General features: G+C 52.8%; 1 protein-coding gene across 1 annotated transcript in view; it reads left to right on the top strand.

The window, feature by feature from the left end:
• MINDY4 (MINDY lysine 48 deubiquitinase 4) overlaps nt 1–15,998 on the top strand; it is a gene marked incomplete at its 5' end in the record, with an annotated part of 122,665 nt that overhangs the window by 94,124 nt on the left and 12,543 nt on the right. Inside the window, 2 exon segments of the mRNA NM_001131228.1 lie at nt 8,258–8,321; nt 11,515–11,676. Of these exon segments, the coding sequence (NP_001124700.1) occupies nt 8,258–8,321; nt 11,515–11,676 (226 nt within the window).

Below are 15,998 nucleotides of genomic sequence, written 5' to 3'. Positions count from 1 at the left end.
GTCCTGGGGTCAGGACCAGCTCTGAACCAGACCTGGGCAGCACTGAGCATGGGCTGCTCCGGTGCCTCGGTGGAGCACAGACCTGGCCAGGTCGTTGAGGCCCTGAGAAGGTCCAGTGGGGGTGAAAACCTTTTCATGCAGTAGATTCTTGGCCTTCATTACAGCAGCAAGTTCAGCTGCCCAGAGGCAGTCTTGAAATTCCGGAAGAGGTGGTAGCTTGTCATTTGCTGAAACAGTTTTAGAACAGCACAAGCTAGGTGCTGAGGGTGAGGGAAGATACTGGGCAGGACCCACACCATGTCACTCTGTGGCTCTTCGTAACTCTCCTCAAGAGATTAAAAGCAATGGCAGCAACAAAATAGTTGATTCCTTTGTGCAAATAGTCCTGAAACAAAAGCCAACTGTGAGTGTTGGTTGGAAAGACAGTGACAGAAGCTCAATTCCCAGCCAGTATAAGCAGAAACAAAGCTATTGACTGATTCCTATCAGAAGCCCAGGCTTTAAGAGGGGCTGGATCCAGGAACCCAGACATCGTCTTTGGGAATTGGTGTCTGTTCTTTTGTCTCTTCACTTTTGGCTCCTCTGTCCCAGCTGCATTCTCAGGAAGGTCCTCCTGCATGGTGGGCTCAAGGGAGCCCTTCTCCAGCAGCTCCTCAGCCTGCTGGGTGCTGGGTGCCATTCCTGGTGTGATTGCCGTGGCCAGGCCTGGGCTGCACCATCACATATGTATGGACCTGGGGTATCCCCAAAAGGCAGTCACTGCCCAGAGAAGGCCACCACATCTGCTAGCAAAGGGATAGGGCAGAATCAGGAAACAAGTATCTGAGAACAGGAGAGCAGATGTGGGTTTGGGGTGGGCTGAGCCTTCATGGAGGCCCCCAGGCTCCTCTCAGTAAGGGAGAAAAGAGATCACCAAGCTTTCTGTTCCAGCAAGTGCGGGCAGCGCTCACCCCGTCAGAGACCCTCTGAGGGGAATCACGGGGGTGGGTGGTTCGTGGGGTGAGATGAGAACAGGGGCTGTTCCCCTTGAGAATCACCGGCTCTTGGAGGTTCAAATGTGCTGTTCTGAATGGGAGGGGTCCATGGGATGCTCGTTAGCTTACCTGGGACTGTGCTGAGCCTCTGCCAGCCCAGAATAATGAATAGTGAGGTGTGAACAGAGCCACCTAGACCAGGAGCCTGACCCCTGGGTTCCCGTCTCTGCACAGACACCCTGGCTTTGTGGCTCACTTGCCGTCTCTCACCTGAGTCTTCCCCCAGGTCACATGTGAGGCAGGGTGGGTTGGGTAAGTGTCCTTCCCACCCAGCGTGCTAAGACCTTTTGAAGCTTAGCTGGGAAACAGGAGGAGAGGAACTTCCTCAATAAACTCCAGCTGAACTTTAACACTGATTCAGATTTTCAGATTAGGGCAGAGGCCCCACTAATGAAGATTTTCAGCAATGTCTCAAGAGACCAAGGTGACAATGGAAGGTGGACCCACGGGGGCATAGATGCCAGTGTCATGGAAATACTGGGCCTGCCACTGAGACTCCACATCCTTCCACTGACTCTGTCTCTCTCCCTGGTCCTGTCCCTGGGAGCCACCTGCTCCTTTGTCCCCAGGCCCCTTTACAGGGAACCAAATTCTGTCGTGTAGATCTCTGCCTCGCTTCCTCTGGAGACCCTGTGCAGACACCTGAATCTGGAGGCTTAGCCTCAGCAGGAGCTGGAGGTGGAGGAGAGAGGGAAAGGGCCCTTGCTGCCATCCTGGGCCTTTGTGGTCTTGTGGCAACCCAAGGGATGGGCCCACAGGCTGGAACCCTTATCTCGTTTACGAACCCTTATATCATTTACAGGTGTGGGAACTTTGAGAAGTGAAGGGTCAGTTAATGGCACAGTTGGCAGCATCACCCGAGGCTCCTGGCTCTCAGTCAAAGACCCTGTGCCTCCATCGTCTTCCCTGGACTGTGGGAGGGGTAACAGGAGCTGCTCAGCTGTGTCTGCTGACTTAGAAAGAGAGGTGGCAAATGAGGCCCTAGATAGGCCCATACCAGCTGGGTGCTTGACTACCTGCTGTCCTCTCGCAGTGCAGCTGGCATGGGCTGGGCTAAAGCAAGCCAACTGTGCCTGGGCCAGACCCCTAAGCTGCTGAGATGGCAAGTCACAGCCACTGAGCTGTGAGGACAGTCATTCTGTCGTGGACACCAAGCCTGAGAGCTGGGTGGGAGGGGCCCACCTGGCACAGCTGAGAAGGGGGGGACACACCCAGGCCGCTGAAGAGCTGGGAGGTCTCAAGACCCTCGGTCCTGTGGCATCTCCTGCCCCTACCCACTCACCCAGGGACCTTACCTACATGTTCACGAAGGGCCAGGTGCACAGAGAAAGAGGACAGGCCTCAGAAGGAGGGAGAGGTAATTAACCTGCTGAAAGGGTCTCCTGTGCCAGACCAGCCTCAACTGTGTGTGTGGGGTGCTCACTTCCACCTGCCTCTTCCAGCTCCTGGAAGCTGTTCCACCAGGGCCTTTCTCACATGCAGTGTCACCTGGGGTAGGTGTGGGTAGGCTCATGTCATTTAGGGGCACAGTTGCTGTGCACCTGCGGGGTCTGGAGACCAGTTCTAGCCCTCAAAAGTCCTTACCACCTGGAGAGGCAAGACTGGTGTGTGAAAAGCAGTTGGTGGGTACCCTTAGGAAGGGGAGGAGAGATGGGGCATTTCTGTCCCTGGGGTGAGTGAGATTTTAGAGGAGGTGACATTTAGCAGGGATCTGAGGGATAAGTGGGAAGGGTTTTGGCAGGCAGCAAGAACAAAGTAGGCAGAGGCCACTGGTGGGGGTTTGCAGGGATCAGTTGCTCAGGGTCTATTTGGGAGGGAAGGAGCTGGACATGGTGGGTGGGAAGAGGTGGGTGGCAGAAGGCAGCTTGGGAAGGGCTTTGGCCAGCTGCTGATGAGCCTGGGTCCCTGCTTTCCCTTCTTCCTCCTTGCAGGTCCCTCTTTCTCCATCTTGCAGAGCCTTCCACCAACTCTCCCCCTGCCTCCTGGGCTCCCATCCTAGCCCTCTCCTCTTACTGCTTTGAGAATGGAAACAACTTTGACCCTCTAGCCTGTGGAGCGCTCTGCAGTTTGCAAGACCTGACATGGTCTAGTCCCTTATTGCAACAGCCCTTTGAGGTAATTATTGTTATCCCTGTCGGGATGACACACCGGAGGCTCAGAAATGGAAAGCGATTTACCAAAGGTCACGCAGTGCAGGTGGCAGAAGGGGCCTGACACCCATTGGTTCTGACTCATCGTCTACTCCCTCTTGGCCGTCCTGGGAAAACAGTTGATATCTGCTGTATCCAAATCCTCTTCAGATATTCACAGCTCCATTTCAACTGCTCGGAGGTCTTGGTTTATTCTGGGTTCTTGGCCGTGATATGAGTGGTTGAGATGGCAGGAATCATGACCTCTTGGTCATTGTTTTTTGTTTTGTTTTGTTTTTTGTTATTATGGTTGTTATAGTAGGAAAAAGGAAGTGACATTTACCGAATGCCAAATGCTTTATATAGTTCATCTCATTCAGTTCTCACAGCAGTCTTTAATAGAAGGAGATATCATTGTACCTGTATTGCAAATGGGGAGACTGAGGCTCAGAGAGGGAAATAACTGATAAGTGGCAGTAATTGGATTTGACCAGGGCCCTCTGACTTTAGAGCCCAAGTTCTCTTGGTTGTACCACAGCTGCCCTTACACTATTGATGTTGTCCTTAAAAGTCAATATAAACCCCACGAAAGGGCTGTTATCTCTGGAGGTCACTGCTGGTGTGTGGGGGAAGTGTGGTCAAGGGTCAGTTTCTGGGAGTGGCAAACACGAGCTGGCCTGGTAGGACAGTGTTCCTCCAGGGCCTGGTGCCCTAGTGGTCAGGTGGAGGGGGGATAGCTGGTTGGGTCTCCCCAGGGTAAGAACTGCCTACTTCAGGCTTGATGTTTTCCATAGAGTCATGGACCAGGCACACTTGTGCACATCCTAGGAGGCCCCTAGAGATTTCTTGCTCCAGTCCTCTGGTTTTCTAAGTGAAGACAGAAGCTGAGAGAGAGGTCAGGACATGCCTGAGGTCACTCACCAGTCAGGGGCCGAGTGGATGCTCGTGTTGGGTGAATGGCTGTGGGCTGGGACCAGGTCTCTAGGCCACTTGGACTTACATTCCTTCTTATTCAGAAACTTTTATACCACATGCCCAGATTCACACAGGGAGGCTTTTAGATAAAGGGACAAGCTGTGCCTGAGCCAGCAATGGTGGGGGCCAGGGGTAGGGCTTTGGGACTCCAAGGCTTGCTTGGAGCTGGCTGGCCTGGCTGATCATCCCATATTTCAGGCCACAGCAGACACTGTGATGTTGGTACTAGGGACAGAGTCCTAGTCCTGCCTACTCTGTGTGACCACAAAACCACGAGTCCTTTTTACTGACTGGACCTCAGTTTCCCCATCAGTAAAACAGAGATGGTGGTCTTACCCTCCTGGCCTTACAAGGCTTTTGAGAGAAAGATGCATTTGAAGGTGCCTGAGACTATGCAGATTCAAGGCCCATGCATTGTGCAGCCTGCTCAGTGGCAGAGCCTCTTCCCCTTCCGGGATGTATGGACAGAGGGCAGATGGAGAAGGGAAGCAGAGGGCCCTGAGTCTGGGCTGACATCTGTCACTAACTCAGGGCCAGTTCTCTACTGTCTCTGGGCATTCATCTTACCTTCTGCAAAATTCCGAGCCTTGCAAACTCTCCCAGCCCTGATATCCCCTTTGTTCTGTTTCTTGATACAGCATAGTATCTCAGGAACCTTCTGATGGTGGACAGAGTTGGGAGATTTGGTCCTTGCTGGCATCCTGGGCAAAGCTCTCTATTCCTCCTTCTCTGTCTTTGGGTGATACAGGCATCCCTGGAGGCTGGGTCATCACCCCAGACCCTTGGTTCAGGGTTCTGACCCTTCGCTCCCAGAATGCTGCGGAGGTTGGTGTCAGGGCAGCCAGGGCAGCCAGGGCCAAGCCTATTCCGTGAGTTTTCACCCCCTGGTCAAGCCCATCTCTCCTTTGTGCTTATTGGATTGAAATCCCAGCAAGCTCTGCTCCCTGGAGGGGCCCCCAGTGCAGAACAGCTTCCATTTTGTCTGGTCCTGGGCCCTCCTGGCTCCTGTCATCCAGCTTGGTGCCTGGTTCCTCAGGTTGTGCAGAATTCTCTGAGGGCCCAGGGTCATCCAGCCCCCAGGAGGACATGGAGGAGATAGCTGCTCATTAGACTGGATGGTTAAGTCAGTCTTTGGTAAGGGACAGTCACAGCTGTGGCTCAGGTGGCCCCCGCTCCTAGGATGCTGCATGTCCTTGGAGATCCAGGGGCTGATAGAGGAGGAGAAGGATGGGACAAGCCTCCACACTGCCTTCAGCCCGTATGTTTCATATAATGGGCTTCTGCCTGTAGTATTGCATTTGAAGAAAGGGCTCTGAATCTAAAAAGATGTTGGAGGCCACTTGTGTTGGTTTCTAGGGCTGCCATAATGACAGACATTCGTGTCTCACAGCCCTGGAGGTGAGAAGTCCAAGATCAAGGTGCCAGAGGGTTGGTACCTTGTCAGACCTCTCTCTCGGGCTTGCAGGTGGCCACTTTCTCACTGAGTCCTCACTTCATCTTTTCTTTGTGAGTGTGCATCTTTGGTGTCCCTCTGTGTGTCCAGGTTTCCTCTTCTTCCAAGTCAGATTGCATTAGGGCCCACCCTAATGGCCTCATTTTAACTTAGTCACCCCTTGAAAGGCTGTATTTCCAAATACACATTCTGAGGTGCTGGAGGTTAGGACTTCAACATATGAATTTTAAGGGGACGCAGTTCATCCCGTTACACCTCTCATCTTGTCCAGGCCCCTCGTGCTGCAGGAGGGGAGACCGAGGCCACACAGCAGGCTGGGACTAGCCATGTGGATTACCTTCTCTCTGGGGCAGTGCTGAGGCTGTTGTTCCTCTGCTCAAGGACTCCTCACACTCAGCTCTCCAGAGAATTCCCCTAGAGGGAGGTCTGGGCATCTAGATTTGCCAAAGTTGTAAATCTCTTAAACCATAAGCCACTCTTTGGCATCTCTCTCTCAAATGCCCTGATGTGAAATGCAGATGTTCCTCCCTTTTAAGATCTCAGCGCACTGCTGAATTTCCCATCGTGTTTGCACCTAAGGATGCAATTACCATTTCCTCCCATTGTCCTTTCTGCCTGTCCCCCTGCTCCCAGCTGACGCAGGCTCTCGAGCCCACTGGGTGAACACGAGGCAATGAGCTTATGAAGATTGGACTGCTTCTAAAAGCTCCAGGTGGCATGGGGCCAGTGATGCTTATCGGCCCCCCCTCAGGACCCTTTTGAGGTTATTTTCTTCTCTTCAGAAGATGCTTGTATATGCTGCAGAGAGCATTTCCATCAATTCTTCTGCCTGAGCTAGCGCCAGCCGAGTGCTATGCTCTGCCATGAGTCACTCCCAGCTGGCTCCTTCCCAGGCCTGCTGGGCTATCTGTGGTGGGTGAGCCTCAACCACCCTTCCCAGAAGACCCCCAAGCCTTAGTGGTTCTCTGCAAGCTCCTGCAAGGGTAACCCCAGCTCATCTTCTCATGTGGACCATAAACCTTCTGTGTTTGGCCATGGTTATTAAAAAACACAAGCAAGTGTTTTCCCCAAGTATTGTGGAGCTGGAATTTCTAAACTTGTTTTGGAAGCAGACAGAGACCCAGGCGTGTATTTTAGGCTTGTGGGCTTATGGCAGATCTTAGATTTAAAGCATAAATTGAGACCAAGTTTCTCTTCTCCTCTACTGAAAGGAAAAATAAATGCTCTGATTGCTAAGCCCTTCCTACCCCTGGGTCTCCTCTCTAAATCTTATACCTGGCCTCTCTATTTGGGGTGTAGTTGAAGGAAGGGGGCCAGGCCCTGAACACAGTGCTGGGTGGCTGTGTTTGCCCCCCCAGGGCTGTGTGTGCCCCCCAGGGTCGTGTGTGCCTCCCAGAGTCAAGTGTGCCTCTCAGGGTCATGTGTGCCCCCCAGGGTCCAGTGTGACCCCCAGGGCCGTGTGTGCCCCCCAGGGTTGTGTGTACCTGCCTGGGTTGTGTGTACCCCCAAGGGTTGCATGTGACCTCCAGGTTCAAGTGTGACTCCCAGGGTTGTGTGTGCCCCCCAGGGTCATGTGCAGAAGTTGGGGGGACAGGCCTGGGACCCAGGCTCCCTGGCCTCACCTTGCCCCCCAGAGCCAGCTTCTCTGCGCTTCTTCCCACATCTATAAAATAGAGACAGGAATTCCTACTTCACTCAGGGCTGGTGGTTGCAATTGCCACCTTCTGAGCACAGTGAGTAGATAGCAGCTCCTTCCCTGTGTGCTCCTTACAGGGCTCTGTTCAACAGAGTTTTCATCTCCCAGAGGGATTTGCATTGGGGTGGCTAAAAGGAACCATGTCCTAATGGCAGGCTTCCTAGCAGGACAGCAAGCTGGGAAGGAGGATGGAGACTTGGGAGGGTTTTCTGCCTCACGTGCGGCACACCTCTGCTTACCGGGATACTGAATTGTTCTGGTTCCCAGCGGTGCTCAACCCATTTCTTTCAGTTTGGGGAATGTCTTCAGCAAAGTAGGTTTTCACCTTGCACCTTTTGAAGGACTCCATTCTGAGGTGGAACCACAGTGGTACCATGGGGTGGGGGCACAGGCCTCAGAGCTGGGCACCCTTGAGCAAGACATCCCTTTTCTGAGGCTTGGTTTTCTCAAAGGGTTTTAGGGAATAGTGTGCGTACAGTGCCTGGTGCAGGAGCAGGTGGTGGTGACTGTTACTCTACAACTCAAGAAAACATTAGAGTCCATTCCTCCCATTTTACAGGCTGACAGACTGAGGCTCAGAGGTGGAAGAGGGTTCCTCAGTCTACACCATTGGTAGTGACAGTTGGGATGTGAATTCAGGACACTGGATTCCAAACCCAGGGTCCTGTCTTCTGTGTCATGCTTCAGTTGCTGTTCTCTGGTGTAGGCAGAGCCCTGGTGCGGCTGGAGTGGAGGCCATTGCCCAGAGAATGCAGTGAGCTCTACTCTAGGAGGCCTGGGCTCTAGCCCCATCCCTTCTGGGTAGGAACCTCCTCCATGGAGGGCGCAGAACAGAGCGCTCAGGTTCCCACCAAATCTAGAATTCTGGGTCTTAGCCTGGAACCTAAGGGGAGCGCCTGGTCACCTAGCGAGGTTTGCAACCTGGGTCAGGCAGAGCTGTGCTAACAATGCTTCTTCTTGTGTTTTCCAGCATCCGCCAGGACTTTGATGTCCCCACCAGCCACCTGATTGGAGCACATGGCTACTGTACACAGGTCAGGGGGCGCTGTGGGGCCCAGGCCATCCTTCCCCTTCCTCTGTCCCTCAGAGAGGGAGGTGTCCTCCTCCCTCCTCTTGCCCAAGAAAAAGGCAAGTCTTTCTTGCCTCTGCCAACACTCTTCAAGCAGCTTTCACGTGCCCACCTCTGCTGGGTTTCACTGTCATGTCATGGAGACCTAGAAAGAGAGCTCAGTTTAGCTTCTGTTTCTGGACAGCTTTCTGTGCACTGATCTATGTGCTCAGAGCTGCAGAGGATGCAAAAGAGGCTGAACTCAGACCAAAGTGCTACACAGCCCGGAGCCCAGGACACAGGGAGTGATGTCTCAGGCATGGGCCAGGGGACCCTGGGTCCAGCTGGGGAGATGATGGCTCTGGCCTCTTCTACGTTTGCACAAGGTATTGTCTTTATAGCCACCCTTCCCTCTGCATCTTTACAAAGGGGCCCTCAATGGACCTCACAGGGGCAAAGAAGACCCTGAGCACAGTTGCTTGTCATCGGTCCTCTCAGTCACCCAGGTGACACCAGGGAAGGGACCTTTTCAAGATGTTACCGAGTGGGCATCAAAACTGGGAGCTCAGCTCTACACCTGGCTTCTATCCATGCCTTTCTCCCCATGATGAGGCCTCCCAGAGCAGCCACACAGGCCACAGTGAAATCTGGCTCTCAGCACATGGGGGGCCACACAGCATAGCATGGACGGGCTGGACAGAGCTGCACATCTTCTGGGCTCAACTGAGGACTCAGTTGTCCTGGGGGTCCTGGCTCACTTGCGCCCAGCTCTGGAAACCTACCTGGGCACCATACAAGGCAAGCTTGGGGCCTGTGGTTTGTCCAGGGCACCCACAGAGGGACCGTGGGGTTGGCTGCTGCCCACCACCCTAGAGGAAGGCCTCACGGGGAGTGGCTACTCTTCTGGCTGCTCGGGGTGGCCTCACTCTCACTCCAGGCACCTGCCTGCCCCATGGGAGCTTCCCCTTTTCTGGGGCAGAGAAGGATGCTGCCCAGGTGTGGGCAGTCAAGCAGGGTGCAGAGGAGCCCAGATCAGAGTCTGGGGCTGGGTCCCAAGCCCTGTTCTCTGTTTCACTCACAATATGAACTGGGGCAGTCTTTTTCCCCTCCTGCGCATCAGTTTCCTCATTTGTACAAGAGGCATTTGGACTGGACCAGGGCTGCTTACACTTTGAATGAATCCCCTAGGGGTCTTGCTGAAGAGCAGGCTCAGATTCAGTGGGTCTGGACTGGGGCCTAAGATTCTCAATTTCTGTCAGGCTCCCCAGGGAGGGCGATTCTGCTGGTCCACAGACCACACTGAGTAGAAAGGGACTGCTAAGCTTTGCCATTGTGTGACTTTGGAGTCTAGGAGCAGGGAGAGGCCTGATGCCCCTTCTTCACCATCTCAAAAAGGCTTCCTGCTATGAAGAAGGTTTTAGACACAGATCAGGGAGCAGGGGCTTTTATCCCTCTTGAAAAACCAGATTGGAAAACTCGAACTCGCCTGAAAAAGGCTGTGCCTTTCTCAGCAGCTGCTGCCCCTGAGGTGCATTATTTTACAGCAGACATTTCCTCCAAATTCTTGTGTCTCATTTCCTCTACAAGGACACAATAAGTCCCCTTTGGTATCTCCCTCCAGTGGGGGTCCCTCTGCGGCCATAAGAGGAGGCCTCTTTTACTGTCACTGGGGCAGGGGTGTTGGTTTTAACTGAGGGATTTGTTAACCCCCAATGTCATTTTCACGATTCAGGGGAAAACACCTCTATAAACTCTGCCCTCCAGACTTTACACTGGTCAAGGGCTGTTCTGGCCATTCCTACGTGCTCCACTGTGGGAGTGATGCCTGCCTTCTTGCGTCACAGGCAGCACCAGCTGTGGCAGAAGGTGGATGAGACAGAGAGACCTGCCTGCCCTAGTGCTGGGGCTGGGCTCGCTCAAATTCCTCCTCAGCGGGCCCTTAGAGGCCACCCTTCATCTTGAATCTGTGCCCAGGCAGATAGTACCATGAGGGTAACAGGGTTGGGGGAAGAGGGAAGTTACATGGGACAGAGAGAGTCAGATGTGGGTGGAAGCTCAGCTCTGGCCCTAATGGGCTGTGTGGCTTGGGTAACCCGCCTGTGAGCCCCAGTTTCTCCATTCCTAACAGGAGGTTGGACCCCTGGTTACCCTGCATAAGGAAGGGACCTTCCAGCCATATTGGTACACCAAAATGTGGGAGGCACGGGTTGCAGGTGACTGCTGGAGGAATGTTGTTCCACATGTCACTGTCTCCAAGTTCCAGGGTTGGCATGCTTGTTGGCTTGCCAGGTGTGTAGCTTGAGTCACAGGACCACCCAATGCCTCATGCCACGCAGCAAGACAATGGCAGAGGCAGAGCTAGAACTCAGACTTGGGCTTCCTACTCCCACCTCTCTACTTCTGTTCTTGCTGCCTGCTGAAGTACCTTCCTCGGCTTTCCCTGCCCCATTAAAACCCCACCATCACTAATGAAGTTCAAACAAGGCCTGGAGTGTAGCTATTGGTACTGCACCGTGGTCAGTTTCCTGGTTGAGATAATGGGCTCTGGTTATGTAAGATGTTATCATTGGGGGAAGCTGGGTGAAGGGTACACAGGAACTCTCTGTACTATTTTTACAACTTCCTTTGAATCTAAAATTATTTCAAAATAAAAAGATTTCTTTAAAAAATAACATCGTTTAAGACTCACCCAAATGTCACTTCTCCTTAAAGCTGCCCTGACCCAGTCATGCGGCCTCGTGTTCATCTGGCTCCAGAGTACTCCATGCACACATTTTTACAGCCCCAGCCACATCCTGCATCGTGTCAATGTGCAGGCATGCACCTGACTCCACAGTCTAGACCCAAAGCACATGTCAAGAGCCATGTCTCACCCTTTCACCAGTGCCCCCAGTAGCCTACAGCATAGGACAGGGTCCTGTGAATGGTTGGTACTCAATGAGTGCTTGTGGAATAAAGGTGGATGGGTGCCTGGAGTTACCTTGATGAGAAAAGTTAGTGCCTTTCCCACAGGGCTTGTGGGAGAATTGAAGTCACAGCCTCCTCTGCTCTCAGGCTGTCTCCCTCCTCACTTTCCTTCCTTCTCCACTCCACTCTTTTTCTCTTTCCCCAGTCTCCTCTCCACTCTTTCAGTAACTGATTCAGACTTGATGAGTCTTTCCCCTTTCTCTCATCTGCAGGAACTTGTCAATCTGCTCCTGACTGGGAAAGCTGTGTCCAATGTTTTCAACGATGTGGTTGAGCTGGATTCTGGGGACGGGAACATCACACTTCTCAGAGGCATTGCTGCACGCAGTGATATTGGCTTCTTATCTCTCTTTGAGCATTACAACGTGTGCCAGGTACCCAGATGCTCATGTTCACCACAAGTAGGGGATCCTGACCCTCTGGAGCAATGAGAAGGAGGGAAGGGGGAAAGGAAAGCTGGACTCCAATTCTCAGAGCTGGCTGAAATTCGGGTCCATTTGGAATCACAGAGGGCTTGGGAAGAAGTACAGCTTCTCTGCTGTGGCTAGAGGCCTGTAATTCAGACCCAAAGCCAGCTGATACCGTGTTCTGGGGAAGATTGTTTGAAAAGGACTTTGAGGGATTTCTGCTGTGATTGTGGGTCACAGTGGCTGCAGCTGGTGTCTGTGTGGTGGGGGAGCCTTCTCAAGGGACAGGAACTTGAGGTCTTAGGCCTCGTGTTAGTTTCCTAGTGCTGCCTAACAAAGTACCACAGACTGGGTAGCTTGAAACAACAGAAACTTACTGTCTCACAGTTCTGGAGGCTGGAAGTCCAAGATCAAGCTGTCAGAAAGGCCATGCTCCCTCTGAAACCCATAAGGAGAATCCTTCCTTGTCTCTTCTAGCTCTTGGTGTTTTCTGGCAATCCTTGGTGTTCCTTGACCATATAGTGATGCTTCTGTAGATGTATCACTCCAGTCTCTGCCTCCATCCATCATCACAGGGCCACCTTCTCCCTTTGTGTCTTTTCTTATACAGACCTCAGTCATATTGGATTAAGGGCCCACCATACTCCAGTATGACCTCGTCTTAACTAATTATGCCTGCAACAACCCTGTGTCCAAATACAGTCACATTCTGAGGTACTGGGGGCTAGGATTCAACATATCTTTTTGGAGGCACAGTTCAACCCATAGTAGGCCTCACGCATCCTGTTTGTTGGCATGTGGTCCCTCTGCATCCTGTGTCACTGCATCCAGGGCTCAGAAAGGGCTGGGCCCCCAGGTAAAGCTGGATAGGGCATGGGTGACTGTACCTCTGGGGAATGTGGCCAGGGGCTGAGGGGGCTGGGCAGAGGAGCACTGGACCCTGCCTTCTTGTTCCAGCTGCCATGGAACATTTTTCTGAGCATTGCTTTCCATGGCTTCAGAGAGTCCATTGTTCTGTGGTTGATTAAATGGGAAGGGTTGTCCTGAGGGGCAGCAGGAGCGCTTTTCACAGTGGCCACCCCCTGCAAAGATTCTTGGAGGGTCTGGATGAGGCCTCATTCACTACCTATCCTCAGAACCAGGACACAGAGATTGACTCAGCAGGGCCATGCAGATAGTGCCAGGCGATTCCACCCTGGATTTTCAGGGTGGAAAAAGACTAGGGTTTTAAGCCAGGGCTCAGTTTTACCCACCCTTCCCACATGACCACATGTTGGGGTGTGCTGTGTCTTGCTAGTGACCCATGTGGTGCAGCCCCTTCCCCAGATCCCCTCTCTGGATGATACCCCCAGCACGCCAAAAGCAGACTTCTGGGTCCCAAAGACTTGGGGGAAAAAAGAATGAGAGTGGCTGCTTCCTGGCTGTGCTGGTGTTAGGAGGCAGCCCAGGAATGTGGCTGGTGAGAAGCACCAGAGCTCTCGAGCACCAGACCCTGGGTGTGCTCCGAAAGTATTCAGCTCAAAATTCCATGGGCCAAGAGAGGTAACCTTGGCCAGGCTCATGGAATTCCCAGGCTCACCATGAGCTCTGGTTTCATTCTTCGGTCGAGGGCGTTGGTCAGAGAGTAAACTATTTTCCTGTGGTCTGTGAAGGGTACTTGATGGGAAAACCAGTTGGCGTCATCCTTCCCTTGGAATAAAATTGAAGAAATTCAGGCCCTACAACCATCTCCCCTCCTCGTGGGCTTCTTGGACCCACATAGACCCTCTGCTGTTCTGTGCTCAGCTAAGGACTGGGAGTTTTGTTTCCCTGCAGTAGGTGGATGCTTCCTTTCTCTGCCTTGCAACTGCAAGCTCGCTAAGGAAGGAGCCCTGGCCTCTTCTCCTCCTCCATGAGCTCACTGAGGGCTGGGCCTCAACTTCTGCCTTCCACTGAAGACTCAGGGCCCGGCAGCTCAGACAAAGCCCTTCCCTCTTCTTCTTTTTTTTTTTTTTGAGACAAGGTCTCACTCTGTCACCCATGCTGGAGTGATCTCAGCTCACTGCAACCTCTACCTCCTCTGTTCAAGCAATTTTTCTGCCTCAGCCTCCTGAGTAGCTGGGATTACAGGGGCAGGTTTTTTTGTTTTTTTTTTGTTTTTTTTTTTTTAAGTAGAGATGGGGTTTCACCATATTGGCCAGGCTGGTCTTGAACTCCTGACCTCAAGTGATCCACCCACCTCAGCCTTACAAAGTGCTAGGATTACAGGTGTGAGCCACTGTGCCTGGCCCCTTCCCTCTTCTTTAACACCACCTTCCATCCCTTCTGTCCCCAAGTCCCTTGGGCCCTACACAGTTAGCCACATTGGACATAGAAGGAGTCCAAGGGGGTCAGCACCCAAGCCTGGACCTGGACTTAGAGCCAGGGCCCCTGCTCTGGCCTGGCCTGGCCCTCTCCTCAGGCAGCACAGACACAGCCATGGGGAAGACTGGCATTTGGAACAGCCTGGGCCATGACGTCCACAGTGTTCACTCACTAGCAGGTGAAGCCCCTCACTTGCAGCCTGTCTCCAGGCTTCTCACTGTAGCCTGGGGTTCTGGGGCCCTCACTGGGTATGTGGGAGGAGGAGGTCCTACCTAAAAGTGAGCTACCCAGATGACCCATACTCAGGGTATACCTGGGGTAAACAGATGAAACTCTGGGCTGGAGAAACTCAGCCCCGCCCTAAGTAACTGGCCCGGCCTGGCTGTGTCCTGCAGGACCTCCATGGGCTATCTGTGACCCCACCAGCTGGTCTTGCCCATCTGACTTCCAGCTGGCTCCCTCAGTCCCACAGCTGGCCCAGGAGAAGGCTCACCAGTAAGGGGTGGACTGCATTCTAGGCTGCAGCTGGAAGCCAAGCCCCTCCAGGCTGATGGTCATGGTGGTGATGGGGGACTGACAGTCCAGGAGGGATGGGGTGGGACAGGGAGTTTAGCCTTAGCACTTCTTTCATGGCCTGCAAGGCATGTTCATTGCCGTCTTCATGAAGGGACCCACAAAGGAAAATAGCTTGACAGGCAGAGTTCTGAAAGCTCCATCCTCCTCCCATCCTCCCCAGCTCAGAGATGGCCACCATCCACCCATTTACTCAACCAGGAGCACGTCCTCTCCATCAGGAGGACATGTGCCTCCCCCTGAAGTTGTTTCTCAAGCCCATCCACTTTCACCAGGTCAGAGCCACCAGCATCGCTGATTTTGACATCTGTGACAGCCCAGCCAAATTCAGCTCCTGTCCCCATCGCTTCCCCCTTTCCAATCCTGTCCCTTCACTGAAGCCAGTGTGATCTTTAAAAATATACACACGATCATATCATTCCTTTTCTCTGGACCCTCAGTGGTTTTCCAGTCCTCTGAGACTGTCGTGAGCTGAACTATGTCTCCCCAAAATTCCTGTGTTGAAACCCTGACCCCCAGTACCTCAGAATGTATTAATAACTGTATTTGGAGAAAGGGCCTTTAAGGAAATGATTAAGGTAAAATGAGGTCACTAGCGTGGGTCCCAATCCAGTATGGCTGGTATCCTCCTAAGCAGAGGAGGTAAGGACACAGGTCACACAGCAGGAAGGCCTTCTGAAGGCACGGAGAAGGCGACCACCTACAAGCTCGGGGGCAAGGCCTTCAGAAACAACCCTAGTGACATCTCGGACCTCCAGCCTCTGGAACTGTGAAATAATAAATGTCTGCTGTCTGAGCCATCCAGTCCGTGGTATTTGTTATGGTAGCCCGAGCAGACTAATGCAGAAACTAAAATCCAAAACTTCCCACCACCCCCAACGCCCTGCCAGACCTGCACCTGCCTTCCTCTCCCACCTCAGCCCGCACCACTCTCTCCCACAGGCTGGGGCTTCTCTTGGGCTCTCTCCCACCTCCTGGCCTTTGTGCGGGCTGCACCCTCCACCTGCCCAGCTTTTTTGACTTAAACGTTACTTCCTAAAAGGCAGCCTTTCCTGCTCTCATAACCCCATCTAAGTAGGGGGTCCTTCTCATTGTCCCCTCCATACCTTGTCAATCACCATCAGGGTATCTTAATTCTTTCCTTCATAGGGCCTCTTCTGGATTTTAAGCATCGCATTTCATCGCCTTTAAGATGCAAACTTGCCCACATTTGAGCACTTCTGAAATTCTGATGCACTATTACAGTTGATGGTGTGCCAGACTTTGACACACCTGCTTTTTCTTTCTTATTTAGTGATACAAAAAATAATGGCGAATCTGAGGGCATCCTGGATTCACTGAAGTGCAGTGGAAATGTATGGGTTTGATTATTT

The sequence above is a fragment of the Pongo abelii genome, chromosome 6 (assembly GCF_028885655.2).
Source record: "Pongo abelii isolate AG06213 chromosome 6, NHGRI_mPonAbe1-v2.0_pri, whole genome shotgun sequence".
NCBI classification, from domain to species: Eukaryota; Metazoa; Chordata; class Mammalia; order Primates; family Hominidae; genus Pongo; species Pongo abelii.
Note: the sequence above shows the minus strand (reverse complement) of the source record. Positions and strands in the feature narration are given on the sequence as shown.